The 19,693-nt window shown below is 42.8% G+C and overlaps 1 protein-coding gene across 3 annotated transcripts in view; it reads left to right on the top strand.

Annotated features, from left to right (window-relative positions):
• LOC308282517 (glutamate receptor 2-like) overlaps positions 1-19,693 on the top strand; it is a gene marked incomplete at its 3' end in the record, with an annotated part of 189,786 nt that overhangs the window by 111,993 nt on the left and 58,100 nt on the right. For all 3 annotated transcript variants that reach the window (XM_080722883.1, XM_080722884.1, XM_080722882.1), the window contains exons 6-14: positions 2,560-2,613; positions 5,652-5,810; positions 7,756-7,923; positions 9,722-9,826; positions 10,563-10,670; positions 11,688-11,751; positions 13,541-13,683; positions 15,695-15,910; positions 18,237-18,391. In XM_080722883.1, coding sequence (XP_080579009.1) covers positions 2,560-2,613; positions 5,652-5,810; positions 7,756-7,923; positions 9,722-9,826; positions 10,563-10,670; positions 11,688-11,751; positions 13,541-13,683; positions 15,695-15,910; positions 18,237-18,391 — 1,172 coding nt within the window. The remainder of the gene's footprint in view (positions 1-2,559; positions 2,614-5,651; positions 5,811-7,755; positions 7,924-9,721; positions 9,827-10,562; positions 10,671-11,687; positions 11,752-13,540; positions 13,684-15,694; positions 15,911-18,236; positions 18,392-19,693) is intronic.

Below are 19,693 nucleotides of genomic sequence, written 5' to 3'. Positions count from 1 at the left end.
GGTTGCGTCACATCCGCTTTATCTCGCACTCATCGTTTTCTATTTCCGTGCCCCAGACTGTTGACGGGAGCATTTCCCAAATCGCAGAGTCAACAGTCTGGCCACGCGGGACTAAGGATACGTTGACGACGTCAACGGAACGAAGCCAGCGTTTATTTGGTTTGGATGATTTTTAAGGCCTGGATTCAAAAGACACTTCTGGTCAAAATCGGGTAGAAATTTCACGTTTTTTTTTTTCTTCAAAAAATAGCAGATCTACAAGCTCGCAGCGCAGCACTTGGTGCCGCGCTCGTATATCTGCTATTTTTTCAATAGTTAAAGCATAAAATAATAATACACAATAATGTGTATCCATGCGACGCTTTGGGAACACCTACTGCGTCTACGGTCGGACGCGAACGGAGAGTTTTAGGAGGAGAAAGGAGAGTCTTAGTACGCATGCGCCGACATGTGTTTACTGGAACATTTTACGATGACGGCCGTCACGGGGAATCGAACCTCGGTCCCTGGATTTGCGTAACCATGCTCTACCGATTGAGCTAACCTTGCTCTACCGATTGAGCTAACCAGTCGACTGGGAAATTCCCTTTTTTTTTGTGATTTTATCTTTGACAACGTGGATGATAACGTAGTCCCTTCTTTGAGCCGTATTCGGACGCGGAAGCAGTCCCCTGGTCAAAATTTACTATTCTGTCCATAACGGCACATAATTCGGTAACGCCGCTGAGTTCACACCGTTCGCCGCGGCGACTCGGTCGCTACCGCTCCCTCGGCGGCGGCTCTCTGCGTTCATCGGCGCCTGAGACGGCGTGGCTCCGTCGTTTATAGTGTGGCGTGAGCGGTAGCGACGGGTGGCTGGTAAACCAGTAAACCCTTTAAAGCAGTATCGAATCCCGCTTCGGGAACTACTTTTTTTTTCTTTCTTCTTAGACCACCCAATGCGTCCAACCCGTGAAACAGTAGGCAATCCCAAAGCGTCTATCGTCCGACGCAGTACAGTACTTGACAACGCGTCGGTTGTATGACACTTTAGGGGTGAGAATGTGTTGATGTCAGCAATCTGGCTAGCCATCGTCAAAGAAAAAAATTCACTTTAACTGGAGCTCAGTCAGTCTGTTCTTGAGAGACTATTATGTCAGTGGTTCTCAAACTTTTTCATGTGAAGGACCCCACAATGATATTTATTTGGCCACGGACCCCCATCTCAAAATATTTAGTTCCAGGGACCACCCAGAAGCAAAATTTGAGTTACAAACGTTCGCTTTGAAAATACATATATTCAAAGATTTGCACACATTTTCACGACTTAAAAAAAAATTAGCAGATCTACAAGCTTGCAGCGCGGCACTCGGTGCCGCGCTGTGAGCTTGTTGCGACCGTAAGGTCGCAGTTTAGTATGAAAACCTCCACCGGCCGTCCGTCCGTCCGTCCGTCCGTCCGTCCGTCCGTCACACACGTCACACCTTTGCCCTGCTCAATGTATACGTGTAACGCCTGATACTGAGGTGATGTGTCACTGTGACATCACAGATACTGAGGTGATGTGTCACTGTGACATCACAGGTGAGATCGCAGTGATGTCAGATACTCAGAGCAGGGATCTCCATATTTAGGCATAAACAGGTGACATCACAGTGATGTCAGATACTCAGAGCAGGTATCTCCATATATGGGCATAAAATGGATTCTGTTAGGGATCTCCATACTGTATATGGGCATAAAAGGGATTAGTGATGTCAGATACTCAGAGCAGGGATCTCCATATATGGGCATAAAAGGGATTAGTGATGTCAGATACTCAGAGCAGGGATCTCCATATATGGGCATAAAAGGGATTCAGATGGAGATTCAACTTCAATGAGTAACAATGGCAAACTGTCAACTGCCCGTATGTCTTGATAATTGGTAAAACAAACTTTTGGCCTATTTGTGGCTTATCATCACATCCAACCATCTTAAGATACTCAGCTAGTGGGGAATGCTCTCTTCCCTGGTGAGAATTGCCCCTTTATATAGGGCTTGTTTGTGTATTGTATGACATCACGCCACATCATCAGCTGTGGACTCTGTGATGTCATCGTATCTCCATATATGGCCATCTCCGTATATGGAGATATAAGTCGTCCATGCCCAGGTATGGGCTGGTGAGGTCAGACTTTGTGTGATGGGTAGGTTATCTCCATATATGGAGATTCAACATTCCAGGTGTAACTATGGCTGCCCGTATGACGTGAGAGGTGGAGGCTGTGATATTTGTGGAGATAAGCGACCAACGGTCGCTTATCTCCCGATTAGGGAGTCTTACTGGTATATCTGCTATTTTTCAATAGTTAAAGCAGTCAATAATTCTAGGCCTAAATGGCGTTAATGTAAAATCAATTAGTTTATTCTCGCTAGTCGCGGTAGGAGTTGAAATAAAAGATCAACCAAACGATTATTACACAACGAGAAAAGAAACAATTATACCAATTTAAAGGTTTCCTGAGTGTTCGCAGAAGGCAAAAGAAACAAAACAAAGACGCAAACGTGTTAAACTATGTTGTGTTTCATTTCCGCCAGGTGATCACCATTGGCAGGCATGTGAAAGGATACCACTACATCATCGCTAACCTGGTAAGTCTCTGTCTGTCTCTAGCATCTGAAACAACTATACCGTCACTGTCGGGCAGAAACCTTGTAAAACAGCCGATCTACAAGCACCGCCTCACGATGCGAGGCGTTGTGTGCTTGTAGATCGTCTGTTTTCACTAGTTTAGTACATTTTATAGATGACAAATACAAAACGAACGGTTTTGGACATACAAGGTTTCCACCCGACAACGACGATATCTTTCTACTTTGTGTGTCTCGTAACATCTGAACTAACTACAGTATATCTAACTACCCACTAAACGTTTGGAAACTTATCCTCGGTCGATTATATCTCCCCTTCAACAATACCAATTGGTTTTGTGTTTTATATCATTCTCACCTTTACAACAAGGTAGAGCTTGTAAAAAAAAAGAGCTTTTTTGTGTGTGTGTGTTTTTTTCTTATTTCTGTGAGGGAGTGCAATCATTCAGTGCACCAAGCAACTATCTGAAGTCTCGGTTTGCGTTGGCTAAGGCGTGTCTGAAGTGCATGTGTGACTGTAGCCTTGCTCATCATCCATGACTTTGTGTGTCTGTCAGTCTGGTTATCTGAGTGAACACAACTGCGTTAGGCACACACCACCATCTGTCCATAAACGTATGGGGGTCCCTGCTATGGGGCTTGACTGTATTACTATGGTAGACAGACCTAGAGGGTAGCACGGGTACAAACAATGGGTGCCAAGCCAAAACAGAACTGAGGATATTTGGACCGAACCGAAAGGCAGCGAGAAAAAAACAGATTTACTAGAACTGGCCCGAAATGGCACAGAGAGTGATTGGATACGGTTCGAAAACGGAGCTCAATTGAATTAGATCCGACCCTGAAATGGAGCCGTGGAAAATGGACCCGATCTGGCCGGGTCTTTTCATCCTGAAGGCCAAACTGTGTCTGATGCTGTATTATGGCGAGAGCTTCATAGCGGAGGGTTGCATGCGGGAGTCAGACAGGACAGTTACATTTTCAGCTCAGTCAACAATCCAGGGACGTGCTGGGCCCCTGATTCAGCCTGGGAAAAAGAGTTGTAGAGGCCCTCATTGCGTGCTATAGAGAGAGATCTCTCTCTATAGCGCTGCTGCTACTCAAAGATTTGCCATTTCAGATCATGACAAGTGACAAGCCAGTGGGCCAATTACTGTACATGAGTTATATTTCGTCGTTGTCGGGTGGAAACCTTGTATGTCCAAAACCATTTGTTTTGTATTTATCATTTAAAAAATGATTTAAACTAGTGAAAACAGCCGATCTACAAGCACACAACGCCTCGCACCGCGAGGCGTTGTGTGCTTGTAGATCGTCTGTTTTCACTACTTTTGTGCAACGGCCTTATATGATGAAGCAGGGCTTTGCTTTGCGAAAAAATGTATACATTTGAAACTTGGAGATTCAAGTTTTCTGCCCGACAGTGACGATTTACTTTGTTGGCCGCCCAGCCGAGGCTTTATCATGATAGAGGTGCAATGCAAAAGTGTGTATGTTTTGTTTGTTTATGTTGTTTTTTTTTTTTTTTTTTTGTTTTGTTTTGATGATTTGTTGGTTTTGTTCTTGTTAAGCTTTTCGTCTTTTGCATGTCTTTATGGGGACATGATCCACACCATTGGAATGATTGGCTGTGTCAGCCCTTGTCTTGTTTGTATTGCAAAAAAATAAAAATAAATAAAAACTATAAATTATAAAAAAAAAAAAAAAAAAAACAATCACTGTGACATCCACAACAAACACAAACCTGTCCAGTCCATTGTCACTATCCAGTAAGTGTCTCCACAGCTCGCATCTCCTCCTCCTGCTCGGCTGCTCCCCCCACCCCACCAGAGTCGAGATGTTGCGTCACGTGCGTTCTGCTCTGCCTTGCAGAGAGACAGAACATTTTCGCCGACTTTTTGTCACCCATCCCCGCAAAATAATGTCCAGAAACAATTGAGGTTCCAACCTGCATCTTCCCGGTGGCTTTTGTTTGCGTTTCACCTCGCTAAAACCCTCCATGATGTTCAACTTCAGCAGCAGTGCAGCACTTGAGATTGGCTGCGCTGCGGGACTCATTCAATATGCGAAAACAGATGATAATATGGATTTGGAAGCATAATTACAATGCATGTCTCGGTTCTCGGTTCGGCTCTCGGGTAATCGGGTCCCGACTGCTGGCAGACCTGTGCTACCCTCTAGACAGAACTGCCAGTCAAAGCGAAGACTGGCCAAATGCAGCGTGTCCTCGGACATGCTTGCAGACACTCTTGGGTGATGGAGTCTAAGACTAGATTAAAATAAACATTGCTCTGAAGAAAATAAACATGCGGCCCACCTATCTGAACAGTTGGGTGGGCTACGGTCCAGAAAAGGTTGTAGAGCAGGGTTCCCCAATTAGTTTTCCCCAAGGGCCGAATTAAGTCTAGGGTACCAAGCCGAGGGCCACAACATTAAATTATGTCTAGGGTACCAAGCCGAGGGCCACAACATTGAATTATGTCTAGGGTACTACCAAGCCGAGGGTCACAACATTGAATTATGTCTAGGGTACCAAGCCGAGGTTCACAACATTGAATTATGTCTAGGGTACCAAGCCGAGGGTCACAACATTGAATTATGTCTAGGGTACCAAGCCGAGGGCCACAACATTGAATTATGTCTAGGGTACCAAGCCGAGGGCCACAACATTGAATTATGTCTAGGGTACCAAGCCGAGGGCCACAACATTGAATTATGTCTAGGGTACCAAGCCGAGGGCCACAACATTGAATTATGTCTAGGGTACCAAGCCGAGGGCCACAACATTGAATTATGTCTAGGGTGACCATACGTCCTCTTTTGCCCGGACATGTCCTCTTTTAGGGGGCTGTCCGGCCTGTCCGGGAGGGTTTTATAAATTCCTTCAAATGTCCGGGGTTTTGCGCATATCACAGTTAAAGCACGGGCATTTACAATGCACGTTCAATGGTTCGTTTGGAAACACACTGTGAGAGGCGGGTTTCCACCTATTGGGGAACCCTGTTGTAGAGCCAACGTTCCATGTCTTCTGGTCCCAGGGCTTCGTAGACGGCGACCTGTCCAAGATCCAGTATGGAGGAGCCAACGTGTCGGGCTTCCAGATCGTGGATTTTGACGATCCCTTGGTGGCAAAGTTTGACCAGCGCTGGGAGGCCCTGGAGGAGAAGGAATACCCTGGAGCGGACAGCAGGATCCGGGTAAGAATCACCCAGCAGTAGGGCCAATTATTACATAATCGTCTAATCGCAATTATTTGACATAATCGCGATTATTTGTCATAATCGTCATAATCGTTTCCACGTTGAGAAATTTCAAAAATAGCGGAAATAGCCGATCTACAAGCTCACGCGACGCGTTGTGAGCTTGTAGATCGGCTATTTCCACTATCAAGTTCTTTTTCAAGTCTAAAGTTGTCAAATGAGTTCCGTAGGTAGGGCTGGAGTGCTGGATAACCGTGTTATATGCACACCTTCGAGTGTACTATTGCGATTATACAACTGTTGTCCTTAAAAAAAACATGTCAACTTTATTTCATTGTAATTAAGATATTCGATAGGAATTTGCAATTTTTTTATGCCACATTTAGCTACTATGTCCCTGAACGTCACATGAAAACCGCTAGCCAGCCGCCTAGCATAGTGTGGGGAGAGAGGAGCGCTTGCTGTCTTTCGTGACCAACGCAGCTAATTTCTTTAATGGATGAGAGACAGTGCATCTGTGCTCGTTATATGCACGGTTGGACAGCCTGTTTTCCATTGAGAGCCAGACTACCTGTTGTATAATCGCTATTATTTTCCATGATCATCTTAATCGTTTCCATGTTGAAAAATGTGAGAAAAAAAAATAGCAGCAATAGCAGATCTACAAGCTTACAACACGTCACTTGGTGAGCATCTCAAGTATAAAATTGTTAAATAATTATGTTAGTAATCTGCCCTGTGCGGTTTGTGATTATGAAGCCTAAATGGAGACCAGAAATTATGTTTGTATTTTTATTTTCCAGTCTTCAATGCCAAAAACACAATTAAATCATTAATCGCAATTATTTGTGTGACAATGAATCGTTCAATTTAAATGTGTAATCATGACAGCTCTACCCAGCAGCGAATGTCCCTCCACTACCCTTTTTCACTGACGAAAACTAAACTACTGTATGATGAAAAAAAAAAACTAAGACGACAGAAATATTTAATACATGTTTAGGCTCTGTATAAAAATGTATGTGTTGATTATAACAATTTAGTTTAGGAAATAAATGACGAGGATGATGGTGATGGTGAGTTTATTTGCATAGTACATTTCAATAACATGTCATGCTTACTCAAGTACGATTTACTTTACCATACTTTACTTTAGTTTACTTTACTTTTAACTTGTTACTTTACTTTTTGTTGTATTTGGGCCAGCACATGACTGTCCAGTGTCCACCCCTGTTCAAGTCTACGTCATATGTTTTGTTTTGTTCTAAATCCTGCTGTGACAAGTCCTTTTATCGTCGATGTATAATATTTGTGTGTGTGTGTGTGTGTGTGTGTGTGTGTGTGTGTGTGTGTGTTTGTGTGTGTGTGTCAGTGTTGATTTTGACGACTATGACGAAAAATGTTTGTTCACTGACGAAAACTAAATAAAAACAAAATAAAAACTAAGCTGTGATGACTAAAACTAAAACTAAATATATTGACAATTTCGTCAACAAAATTAAAAATAGACTAAAACGTTAGGGAGGGACTAGTGGAAAAGAGAGTAATTTTAGGTTTGTTTGCTCTCAGGTGCTGCGTGCTGAAAATAGCAGATCTTCGAGCTTGTAGATCGGCTATTTTCAGCACGCAACCAAGTGTAAAATCAGTCATTACGATGCCATTAAGGCCTGCCAAAATACATTTTAGTTGACTAAATCAACTGTAGATTTAGTCGCCTAAAATCTTATGATGTTTAGTCAACTAAAATTAGACTAAAACTAAAACTTTTAAGATGACTAAATTATGACAAAAACTAAATGACATTTTATTCAAAAGACTATGACTAAAACTAAATCAAAATTTGCTGTGTGTGTGTGTGTGTGTGTGTGTGTGTGTGTGTGTGTGTGTGTGTGTGTGTGTGTGTGTGTGCGTGTGTGCACGCGCGCGCATGTGTGCGTTCCAGTACACGTCAGCGCTCACGTACGACGCGGTGCAGGTGATGACGGAGGCCTTCCGCTTCCTCCACAAGCAGAGGATAGATATGAGCCGCCGGGGCAACAGTGGAGACTGCCTGGCCAACCCGGCCGTGCCCTGGGCCCAGGGGGTGGAGATCGAACGGGCCCTCAAACAGGTGACCACGCTTTGATTCATAGAGAGCACTGCTTCTCAAACCTGTGGGGTCCCCAGATGTAAAGGAGTAAAAAAAAAAAAAAAAAAAATATATATATATATATATATATATATATATATATATATATATATATATATATATACACATATATATACATATATATATATATACATATATTTATTTATTTATTGTAAATGTACCCCCTTTGATTCCGGATGGGGACCCGGATGCATTTGGGTCCCCATTTGGAATCAATAGGGGCAAATTTATGGTGATCAAATTATTGTCTTTGGAATGCGACAAAAAACTAAAAAATATTATTTAACTCAAGTCTCCATAGCGTGAGTAATCATTCGAAAAAAAGTCATTTTGGGGGTGAACTACTCCTTTAATTTGCAAAACACTGTTTTCTCTCTCAACTGTAAACAAACCAACAACAAGTGTATACATTTCTAAAGTGACAATTTAAAGACCATTTAATACCTCTAAAATGACAATAAAAACTCTGCCAAATTGTCAAATATTAGAGGCAGATATTATGAAGATAGCAGATCTATATGCTCACAACGCCACCTCGCAAAGCTATTTTCACAATAGAACCGACCCGTGTTATATAAAATGTAATGCCTCAACTCTTAGTGCTCGTCAGGGTGGGGGGGGGGGGGGTCCCCAGTTAAAATATGAATATTTTCGGGGTCGTGGGCCTGAAAAGGTTGAGAACCACTGTTATAGAGGACTGGTTCTCAAAGTGTGGTCCTCGAGGGGGTTCCATGAAGTGTTAATTTTGTTGACCAAAACTATGACAAAATATTTTTCTCTACTACCGTTTTTCACAGACAAAAACTACATAAAAGCGAAGCTATGATGACTACATATATTGACAATAGCAGATCTACAAGCTCACAATGTGTGGTGCTGTCAAATGGACAATGGGCGCATTGCAGACAGAGTTTTCCCAATGATCATACTATCCCATCATCTGGTGGGTTGACGTCATCCCCTGGCTGCCATCTCTGCTGCCTTGCTGGTCTGGGTGTGACGCCCCTTATAAATGTGCTTCACAAAAATATTTTAGTGTTTATCTTATTAGACACAGCTTTATGAATCCACTTATACCACCAACACTCTGAAGACGTGAATTACATTCACTCTAACTGCTTGTGGCTACTGCACTTCCGGCCAATGAGGTGCCAAATCATGTGCGTAGTTACCTACTGAAGCAATAACCCACAAGAGGCAAGTGGTTACCTGGTATTTTACACCGGCTGAGAGGCGTAGGGAGACACAAGGCGCAGCCGAGTGTCTCCAACCCAAAACGGTTACAATATGGCAACATGAAAAATCATAGACATGTACCAATTAAAACAGTTCTATGTCACTAATAATTCACTATAAGGACTGCTTTGCAAGAAAGTAGTCCCCAGCTACAATAAAGTAGTTCCCGGCCAGGCTGCAGAAACAACACACCTGTTACTTGCAATCAAGTTCTCTAGTTTAGCTTCACAACACTGTGGAAAGAAATAACGCACCTGGGTTTGATATAAACTGATTAAAGGTGTGGGTTATAGTCTCACATACCACAGCAATTAAAGGGAAACCAGAATGGAACTAGCCGTTTTAGAAACTATTATATTCAATGATACTATTTGCAATTGCAGGTTCCTTATTTAGCGTCCTCGCCCTCTGACTTAAATGTGTGTGTGTGTGTGTGTGTGTGTGTGTGTGTGTGTGTGTGTGTGTGTGTGTGTGTGTGTGTGTGTGCGCGTGTGCGTGTGCGTGTGCGTGTGTACACGTCTAGGTGCGCGTGGATGGTCTAACAGGGACCATTCAGTTTGATCAGTACGGCAAAAGAGTCAACTACTCTGTCAACATCATGGAACTGAAAAACAATGGACCTGTGAAGGTAAGTCATACTTAAGTATAAGTATCAATACCGTAATGTAGAAATACTCAACACATTTCCTAAGGTAAAAGTACAAAAGTATTGGTATCAACATATAGTTAAAGTAACAAAAAAGTAACAAAAGTGTAAAGTACTCATTATGCAGAATGTCCCATTTCACAAGTTTTTAAATGTATAAAGATCTTTCAAAATATCAGATCTACAAGCTCACAATGCGTTGTGACGCTTGTAGATCTGCCATTTGAAAATGGCAGATAAATGTATATACTGTAGGGCAGGGCTGAAGTGGTTAATGTATGTTTTGTAATAATAATAATAATCATAATGTACAAAGTAACTAAAGCCACTAAAGTGTTCAAATAATTGTAGTGGAGTAAAAGTACAATATTTGCCTCTGAGATGTGGTGGAGTAGAAGTAAAAGTATTGAAATGTGGAAATAGTCCAGTAAAATAAAAAGTATTAAGTACAGTTATTGAGTAAATGTACTTAGTTACTTTACACCACCACAGTCTACAAGCATTACAAAGATACAATAACGCAATTCCCATTAATAAATAAATACAACTTTATCACCGTACATAAAGCTTCTGTGTGTGTGTGTGTGTGTGTGTGTGTGTGTGTGTGTGTGTGTGTGTGTGTGTGTGTGTGTGTGTGTGTGTGTGTGTGTGTGGTGCGTGCGTGCGTTTGTGTGTGTGTGCGTGCGTGCGTGCATGCGTGTGTGTGGGTGTTTCTCAGATTGGCTACTGGAACGAGGTAGACAAGATGGTGGTGACCAAGACAGACATCTACCCCAACGATACCAACGGAATGGAGAACAAGACCGTCATCGTCACCACTATACTGGTAACATGTTTGGTCATGTGTTAACTCAATTAGCGCCGATCCCGAGAATACTCGTGAAAAATACTCGAGTAGCACATGGTGCCGATCCCGAGTATACTCGTGAAAAGTACTCTATTACTGTAACGGCGGTTCTCCTACCCTGTTGGTGCGCGGAAGGTCCTGACACGATCGCCCTCGCCGATTCATCATCATCACGGATCCACAAGCACAAAATAGTAATCCCATAACATTGAGGCAGACGGGGAATCTCATCTTTAATGTCCATTATCTCCAAACAACACTTTCAAAGGGAGGATGGCAGTAGATTCTCGCTTATATAACACATGTTGAAAAGCACCGATCCGCCATTACACAACAGTATGTTGATGACGAGCGATTCCGGTGAATGACGTGATGATGTCAAACCGGAAGTGTTTACGCTATGGACTTCTGGCCTTCAAAATAAGACAACGGTCGTGGATGCAGCCTGCGGGAGGCACGCTGGACATTTTAATCCGTTAATTTCTGGAGCACTAAATGAGTTAATATGTGAGCGATGTGAGAGAGAGTGCGGACTAGGGCATTCACAAATAGTGATTTTTAGTATTTGAATTATTCGACCTCAAAGTATTCGAATAGTCGAAAATTCAACAGGACTGGCAAAACTGTCAAATATTAAGTAAGCAAGAGGTGAACGTTGTGAAAATAGCAGATCTACATGCTCACGCCTCGCAAATATTTATCTGTGGAACCGAGTCACATTAAATGTTATACCTACAATTCCAAGTGCTTGTCAGGGTGTTCAGTTCATATGTTTATTCTGGGGGTCACGGCCTGGACTGAGGGTCCACTTGAGGGACTGTCTTGTGGTGTCTGATGGCCTATCCATCCTAGTGAATCCTTTAGGATTTTTAGGATTCCAATTCCTTGTCGGAATCCTTGTGATCTTTAGTTTTACCTACCAGTCAATGTATATGTGTGTGTGTGTGTGTGTGTGTGTGTGTGTGTGTGTGTGTGTGTGTGTGTGTGTGTGTGTAGGAGGCCCCCTACGTGATGATGAAGAAGAATGCAGAGCTGTTTCAGGACAATGACCGTTATGAAGGTTTGTATGTGCGTGCGTGCGTGCGTGCGTGCGTGCGTGCATCATAGATGTCTGACATCATAGACCATGAGACTGACACAGTATGTCCATATATGGGCATTCCAAGATATGGGCTTACTATTGATGACATCAAGGATCTCCATATATGGGCATACAAGGGACAAGGACTGACACAGAGATCTCCATATATGGCCGTTAATGTATTAGTGAATTAGTTTTCCCCATTGACCATATCCACACGGCGGCCATCTTGCCATTAAGTCAATGAAATGCCGCCCTATGTAGTTGCAAATTTCAAACATGGCCACCAGGTGAATATGGTCAATTGGGAGAGTGTTTTCTGCTGGTGATTCAGTCCGAGTGTATCAAAGGGTGCGTTCGTAAATCGCGCCCCGTTTGTGGTTAGGGTTAGGGGTTATGGTTAGGTTTAGGCATTGTTTTACCGAGGTTAGGGTTAGGCTTAGGCATAGTTTTACTGAGGTTAGGGTTAAGATTAGGGTTAGGTTTAGGCACTCACTACACTGAGCACACACCCGGTGCATTTCCGAACGCATCCTTTGATACACTCGGACTGAAACACCAGCAGAAAACACCATCCCATGGTCAATTGCCTTGAATGGGGAAAATTCTAATGGTAAGACCGAATTCATTTGCAACTGTGACTCGTGTGACGGCGACCACACTTGCAATTTCCAATTGCATCTTTCTAGTTTTAGGCTAAGGTATGGCAACATGTCGCAAGACACCAGTCATGTTGCCATACCTTAGCAACAGGCACGATGAAAAGTACAGTTTATTATTTCCCCCTGTAGCCAAGTTATGGCAGCTGCCATAGCTTGCCATACCCAATTGACGCCTCTGGTTTTAGGTAACCCAATATTTAAGCAATCCTTTATAGAAACGTTAGTACTACTTTTTTTGTTGTTGTGTTGTGTTCTGTCTCGACACTTAATGTATATATATATATATATATATATATATATATATATATATATTAACTTAATTGCTCTGTATGGTTGATTCTCCTGTATTGTTGATTCTTCTTGTTTGTTTTTGTCGCTCGGCTGTACACAACAGTCCTTTTCTTTTTGAGCGGTGGTCACACCGTCTCCATAGCGTGGCCGTGTGTGTATCCGTGCGTGTGTGTGTGTGTGTCTGTCTGTGTGTCTGTAGCCTCTGGTGTATGTAGCCTGAGTACCCTGGGTGACCAGAGAGGTGCTGTTGAGTCTAGCCTGGCCTGTGCATCAACTGCAACACACACACACACACACACACACACACACACACACACACACACACACACACACACACACACACACACACACACACACACACACACACACACACACACAAACACACACACACACACACACACACACACACACACACACACACACACAAACACACACACACACACACACACACACACACCCCCCCCCCTCCCCCCCCCCCACCGCTCAGTTCACACGAGTGTGATTTTTTTCTTACTGTCCTGTAACCTTAAACTGCTGTGCCTTCTAGGTAATTAATTTCCCCCTTGGGATAATAAAGGTATCTATCTATCTATCTATCTATCTATCTGTCTAAGTTGTTGTTACTAGGATTAGTTTGTACCTGTTTTGTGCTTAGTGCTTAGTGTGTGTGTGTGTGTGTGTGTGTGTGTGTGTGTGTGTGTGTGTGTGTGTGTGTGTGTGTGTGTGTGGGTGTGTGTGTGCGTACTGCGTGCGTCTGCACGTGCGTGTGTGCGTGTGTGCGTGCGTGCGTGCGTGCGTGCGTGCGTGTGTAATAGGCTACTGTGTCGACCTGGCTGCGGAGATCGCAAAGCACTGTGGGATACGCTACCAGCTAAAGATTGTGGGAGATGGGAAGTACGGTGCGAGAGATGCAGAAACCAAGATCTGGAACGGCATGGTTGGAGAGCTGGTCTACGGGGTGAGACACATTGCTTTACAAATAGCACCTGGGCTGCCATAGTTTTCTCATAGCTAATTAGATTAACTGCCATGTATCTTTCCTGTTGTTTTTTACCTGATTTTCGGTAACGGCGAGCACGCGGTTGTCCGCGTGGCGGCCCTCGTTCACGGCCGTTCAACGTCTTGTCTTTCACACGGAGAAGGTAGAACACAACCACGGCGATGCATGAGTCAGTTCTAGTCCATAGAACATGAGTTAGTTCTAGTCCATAGCACATGAGTTAGTTCCAGTCCATAGAACATGAGTTAGTTCTAGTCCATAGAACATGAGTTAGTTCTAGTCCATAGAACATGAGTTAGTTCTAGTCCATAGAACATGAGTTAGTTCTAGTCCATAGAACATGAGTTAGTTCTAGTCCATAGAACATGAGTTAGTTCTAGTCCATAAAACATGAGTCAGTTCTAGTCCATAGAACATGACGCCGTTTTATGGACTAGAATCTAGTCCATAAAACATGAGTTAGTTCTAGTCCATAGAACATGAGTTAGTTCTAGTCCATAGAACATGAGTCAGTTCTAGTCCATAAAACATGAGTTAGTTCTTGTCCATAGAACATGAGTCAGTTCTAGTCCATAGAACATGAGTCAGTTCTAGTCCATAGAACATGAGTTAGTTCTAGTCCATAGAACATGAGTTAGTTCTAGTCCATAAAACATGAGTTAGTTCTAGTCCATAGAACATGAGTCAGTTCTAGTCCATAGAACATGAGTTAGTTCTAGTCCATAGAACATGAGTCAGTTCTAGTCCATAGAACATGAGTCAGTTCTAGTCCATAGAACATGAGTTAGTTCTAGTCCATAGAACATGAGTTAGTTCTAGTCCATAGAACATGAGTTAGTTCTAGTCCATAGAACATGAGTCAGTTCTAGTCCATAGAACATGAGTTAGTTCTAGTCCATAGAACATGAGTCAGTTCTAGTCCATAGAACATGAGTCAGTTCTAGTCCATAGAACATGAGTTATTTCTAGTCCATAGAACATGAGTTAGTTCTAGTCCATAAAACATGAGTTAGTTCTAGTCCATAGAACATGAGTCAGTTCTAGTCCATAGAACATGAGTCAGTTCTAGTCCATAGAACATGAGTTAGTTCTAGTCCATAGAACATGAGTTAGTTCTAGTCCATAAAACATGAGTTAGTTCTAGTCCATAGAACATGAGTCAGTTCTAGTCCATAGAACATGAGTCAGTTCTAGTCCATAGAACATGACGCCGTCTTGACCAAACAAGAAAGGTGGGAAAACAAACAGAGAAAAGCCATTTTACCGAACCGGATGTGAATGAGGAAGGGGAAGTCGGCAAAAGCAGCATTTGTGATGCATCATGGGATATGATGTTTTATTTTTATTTTTTTCGCTCACCAGCCTCCACACCTGTTTCCCTGGTTTAATCTGATTGATCACATGATTGTCCATAGTTAATCATGATATTTTTTTTCTGTAATAAGAAAAAATATAAAAAACCGTGATACTGTCCATTAAATCATTGTTTAATTTGTATTAGTAGGGCTGCCAGCTAGACTGTGTACCACAGTGGTTCTCAACCTTTTCAGGCCGCGACCCCCAAAATAATCATATTTTAACTGGGGACCCCCCACCCTGACGAGCACTAAGAGTTGAGGCATTACATTTTGTATAACACGGTTTTCAGCCTCTAATATTTGACAATTTCGTAAATGTTTAATTTGTCATTTTAGAGGTATTAAAAAGTCCTTAAATTGTCACTTTAGAAATGTGCAGATACCCTCTATTCACTTAAACTTTATGTTGGTTTGTTTACTGTTGAGTAAGAAAACAATGTTGCACATTAAGTTAATCATCTGGGGACCCCCCAAAATAATTTGGCGACCCCCCTGGGGGTCCCGACCCAGATAAACCAGATAAATATTATTCCTCCTTTTTTGTAGTAGTGAGATATTTTAAGCGAACATTTTTAACTCTCTCTCTCTCTGTGTCTCTGTCCCTCTATCAGAAAGCGGACATAGCCGTGGCCCCGTTGACCATCACGCTGGTACGTGAGGAGGTGATCGACTTCTCCAAGCCCTTCATGTCTCTGGGAATCTCCATCATGATCAAGAAACCTCAGAAGTCCAAGCCGGGAGTCTTCTCCTTCCTGGACCCGCTGGCCTACGAGATCTGGATGTGCATCGTGTTCGCCTACATAGGAGTCAGCGTTGTCCTCTTTCTGGTGGGTAGAGACGTTTTTGTTCATTAGTAATTACTCTAGTAGTGGTGGAAAAAAAAGTATATTGTCGTTGTCGGGTGGAAACCTTGTATCCAAGTTTCAAATTTGTACGTTCTTTCGCAAAGTAAAGCTCTGCTTCATCGTACAAGACTGTCGCACAAAAGTTGCGAAAACAGCAGAGCCGTTGTGTGCTTGTAGATCTGCTGTTTTCACTAGTTTAAATCATTTTTAAAATGATGAATTCAAAACGAACGGTTTTGGACATACAAGGTTTTCACCCGACAACAACGGTATATTATTTTGGTATCAAGTAAAAGTATCAATACGGCAATCCTTACAAATAAAAGTCCAGTATTCAACATGTATTAACTCTCTTACTGCCAGATTATTTATTTATTTATTGGGTCTGGCGCCATCAAAAAGCGGCTTACCTTTGCAACGTTATAGTAGATTTTGAGACTTTTTTTTTTCTTTTTTTTTTTGCCTTATATTGCCTGGCTGGCTGCGCTTTCGCAGGCCAGCCAGCAGAGGGGGGCGTAATGCCATTAATGTGAATGTGGCCGCTTCCTCTTCCCATACAATGGGAAGACACAAATGCACACACAGCCCCAGGGCCTGAGATAATCAACACGGAAGCAAAATGGTCTCAACGCATAATGGATTTTTAAGAACATCACTGCTCGCGATGTGATTACAGTACACGGCGGCACGACCCCTCATCAGCTTACAGTCATCAGACGAGGTAAACGAACGAGCGCCGTATTGGCCGTCCTTACTCGTTAAAATTGGGGCGAACAGGAACGTTCAAAGCAGAATAAGAGTTAAAGTACAAAACTATTGGCATCAAAATGTACTTAAAGGACCAGGTCACCTCTGGGACAACCAGATCTTATTTTATTGTTGTGTGGGACACGATCAACACAATCCTGAATTATTTTTTGTGTTCAATCTGTGTTTTTAGATATGTTAGTATTTCAGCATGCTACAACTGGTCATATGATGCATTTTGCATATGACCAGTTGTAGCATGCTGAAATCGGCTGAAATACTAAAATATCTAAAAACACAGATTGAACACAAAAAATAACTCAGGATTGTGTTGATCGTGTCCCACACAACAATAAAATAAGATCTGGTTGTCCCAGAGGTGACCTGGTCCTTGAAAGTACCAGTTTAAAAAGAAAGTTTTTAATAAAAAGAAAGTTTTTCTTTTTATTAATGCAGAAACATTGATTCTATTTCAGAATGCTATACTTTCCAGAAAGAGAAATTATTCATTTTCGTATTAGCTCGGATTCAATGATGTCACTGGTTGGCAGGTTGCTGAACTGCCCACAGCCCACCAACAATGAGCATTAGTGAGGGTCTTCAGAATGCATGCTTCAGAATTCCACCACACTCACGCTGGAACCCAAACACGCCCCCACACTAGGGCATTTACGAATAGTGATTTTTAGTATTCAAATTATTCGACCTCAAAGTATTCAAATAGTCGAATATTCGATAGGACTGGCCAAAATGTCAAATATTAAGTTAAGCAAGAGGCGAACATTGTGAAAATAGCAGATCAACATGCTCACAACGCCTCGCAAACGTGAGCATGTAGATTGTGAGCATGTAGATCTGCTATTTTCACAATATTTATCTGTGGAACCGAGTCACATTAAATGTTCCAAGTGCTTGTCAGGGTGGGGGTCCCCAGTTCAAATATGTTTATTTTGGGGGTCACAGCCTAAAAAGGTTTGAGAAGCCCTGGTATAGAGCATTAACAAATTCATCCACCGGGGGCATTGACATCTCATTCTTATGACTTCCTATCTAGACAAGCTTTATAAACTTTATATTTTTTAAAGAGAAAACTATTAAAAAAAAGCGAATATTCGACTTCGGTGAACAACGTCGAATAGTGACTTTGATATTCGAATATTTGGTGAATGCCCTAGTGGGCAGCAAGTCAGCTGATGATATGAAAATGTCATGTCATGTTATTGTGACCAAAGAAATTGTCCCCAACATCCCCAACATCCATTATCCTGGGAAGGATTATTTGCCATAAAATACTGGCTCAACCTCTGTGGGCTTGTAGATCGGCTATTCTTTGGCAAAGAGATTTGGTAGAGAGTGAAAAAGAACACTGTATCAAGTACGTTATTTCCAGGTTCCTTTTACCTGGAAAGGGTTTAAACAGTACCAGAAATGCAGCTCGGCAAATAAAAGGTGAACTGATCCCAGAGCATGACGGAGGACGATTGCACGATAAACGATTATTGTGAGTGTTGTTTATTATGATAAACGCTAATAAGGATTCTGGTCCCATCCCTGTTCCCAGGTGTCCCGGTTCAGCCCGTACGAGTGGCAGCTGGAGGAGCCGGAGGACGGCGCGTTGCCGTTGACGACGGAATCCACCAATGAGTTTGGGATCTTCAACTCTCTGTGGTTCTCATTGGGCGCCTTCATGAGACAGGGCTGTGACATCTCACCCAGGTCGGCATGGCAATGCTCGCTGAGCTGTCTGTGTGTCTGTCTGTTTCATCTCAACCCATCTTGACTACTGCAGTGGTTTTCAAAGTGGGTGACGGGGCACCCTGGGGTGCCGTGACGGCAGTCCAGGGGTGCCGCGAGATCATTTGATAATATTTGGAATTTATTTGGACACTTATATTTAGTATTATATTTAGTATAATTGCCAGACCCATGAAATGGGTAGGCCTACATAAGCAAATGTCGGTCTGTCCGGGTTTTCTATATAAAGGGTATATATGATGATGACATGATGATGACATGCCTACAAAAGGCATGATGTCATAAATGATGATGACAGACAGGGGGTCTGGCACAACCAGGTTGACCTGGTCTAATTTTAAACTTGAAGTACAAAGTTATTTTCTGTCAGTTCTAACCAAAATGGCTATTATCTCAACATTTTCCTCACAACATAATCACTAAAATATCGTCACCGTCGGGCAGAAACCTTGTATCTCCAAGTTTCAAATGTGTACGTCTTTTGGTAAAGCAAAACCCTGCTTCATCATACAACGCCTCGCGATGTGTGCTTTGCGTACGGAGATTCCGAACCTTTCGCGTCGGTTCCGGAAAACCGCGTATCGGGTCGGTTCGAGGCCGGGCACTGCACTCCCTGCTGCGGCGGGGAACGCGCGTGCCGAAGTCTTTGTAAAGCAAACCCCATTATACCTGTTGTCATAGGACCCGTTTTGACCATCTGTTTGCCTGTGTCCATTTATGCCCATATATGGAGATATCTGTATCTGTCTGTCTGCGTACATTTTATGCCCATGGAGATCTCTGCAGACACAATGCCGGTTCCGGAAAACCATGATGTCAGACATCAGCTCCGCATACGTCTCGCGCCGGTATCGGAAAACCACATATCGGGTCGGGTCGAGGCCTAGCTAAGAACGTAGGCAAAGATCTGAGCATCTGCGTGCGAAATTTGGAGTCTGTAGAACCAACCATGTGCTGTCAGGGCTCTTTCATGCAATTCGGCCCAATTCGCCTTGGCTTCAATTGGCTTCAATTAGTAGTCAGGATTCCGCATAATAGAGATTCCGAGCCTTTCGCGCCCGTTCCAGAAAACCGATTATCGGGTTGGGTCGAGGCCTAGCTAAGAACATAGGCAAAGGTCTGAGCTATCTGCATGTAATTTGGAGTCTGTAGAACCAACCATGTGCTGTCAGGGCTCTTTCGTGCAATTGGCCCAATTCGGCCTCGGCTGCCTTCAATTAGTAGTCAGGATATTTATGGGTTGCCCTGAGACAACAAAGTTTG

This window comes from Nannobrachium achirus (assembly GCF_963921795.1).
Source record: "Nannobrachium achirus genome assembly, chromosome: 3".
NCBI lineage: Eukaryota > Metazoa > Chordata > Actinopteri > Myctophiformes > Myctophidae > Nannobrachium > Nannobrachium achirus.
This window is presented reverse-complemented; position numbering and strand designations above follow the sequence as displayed.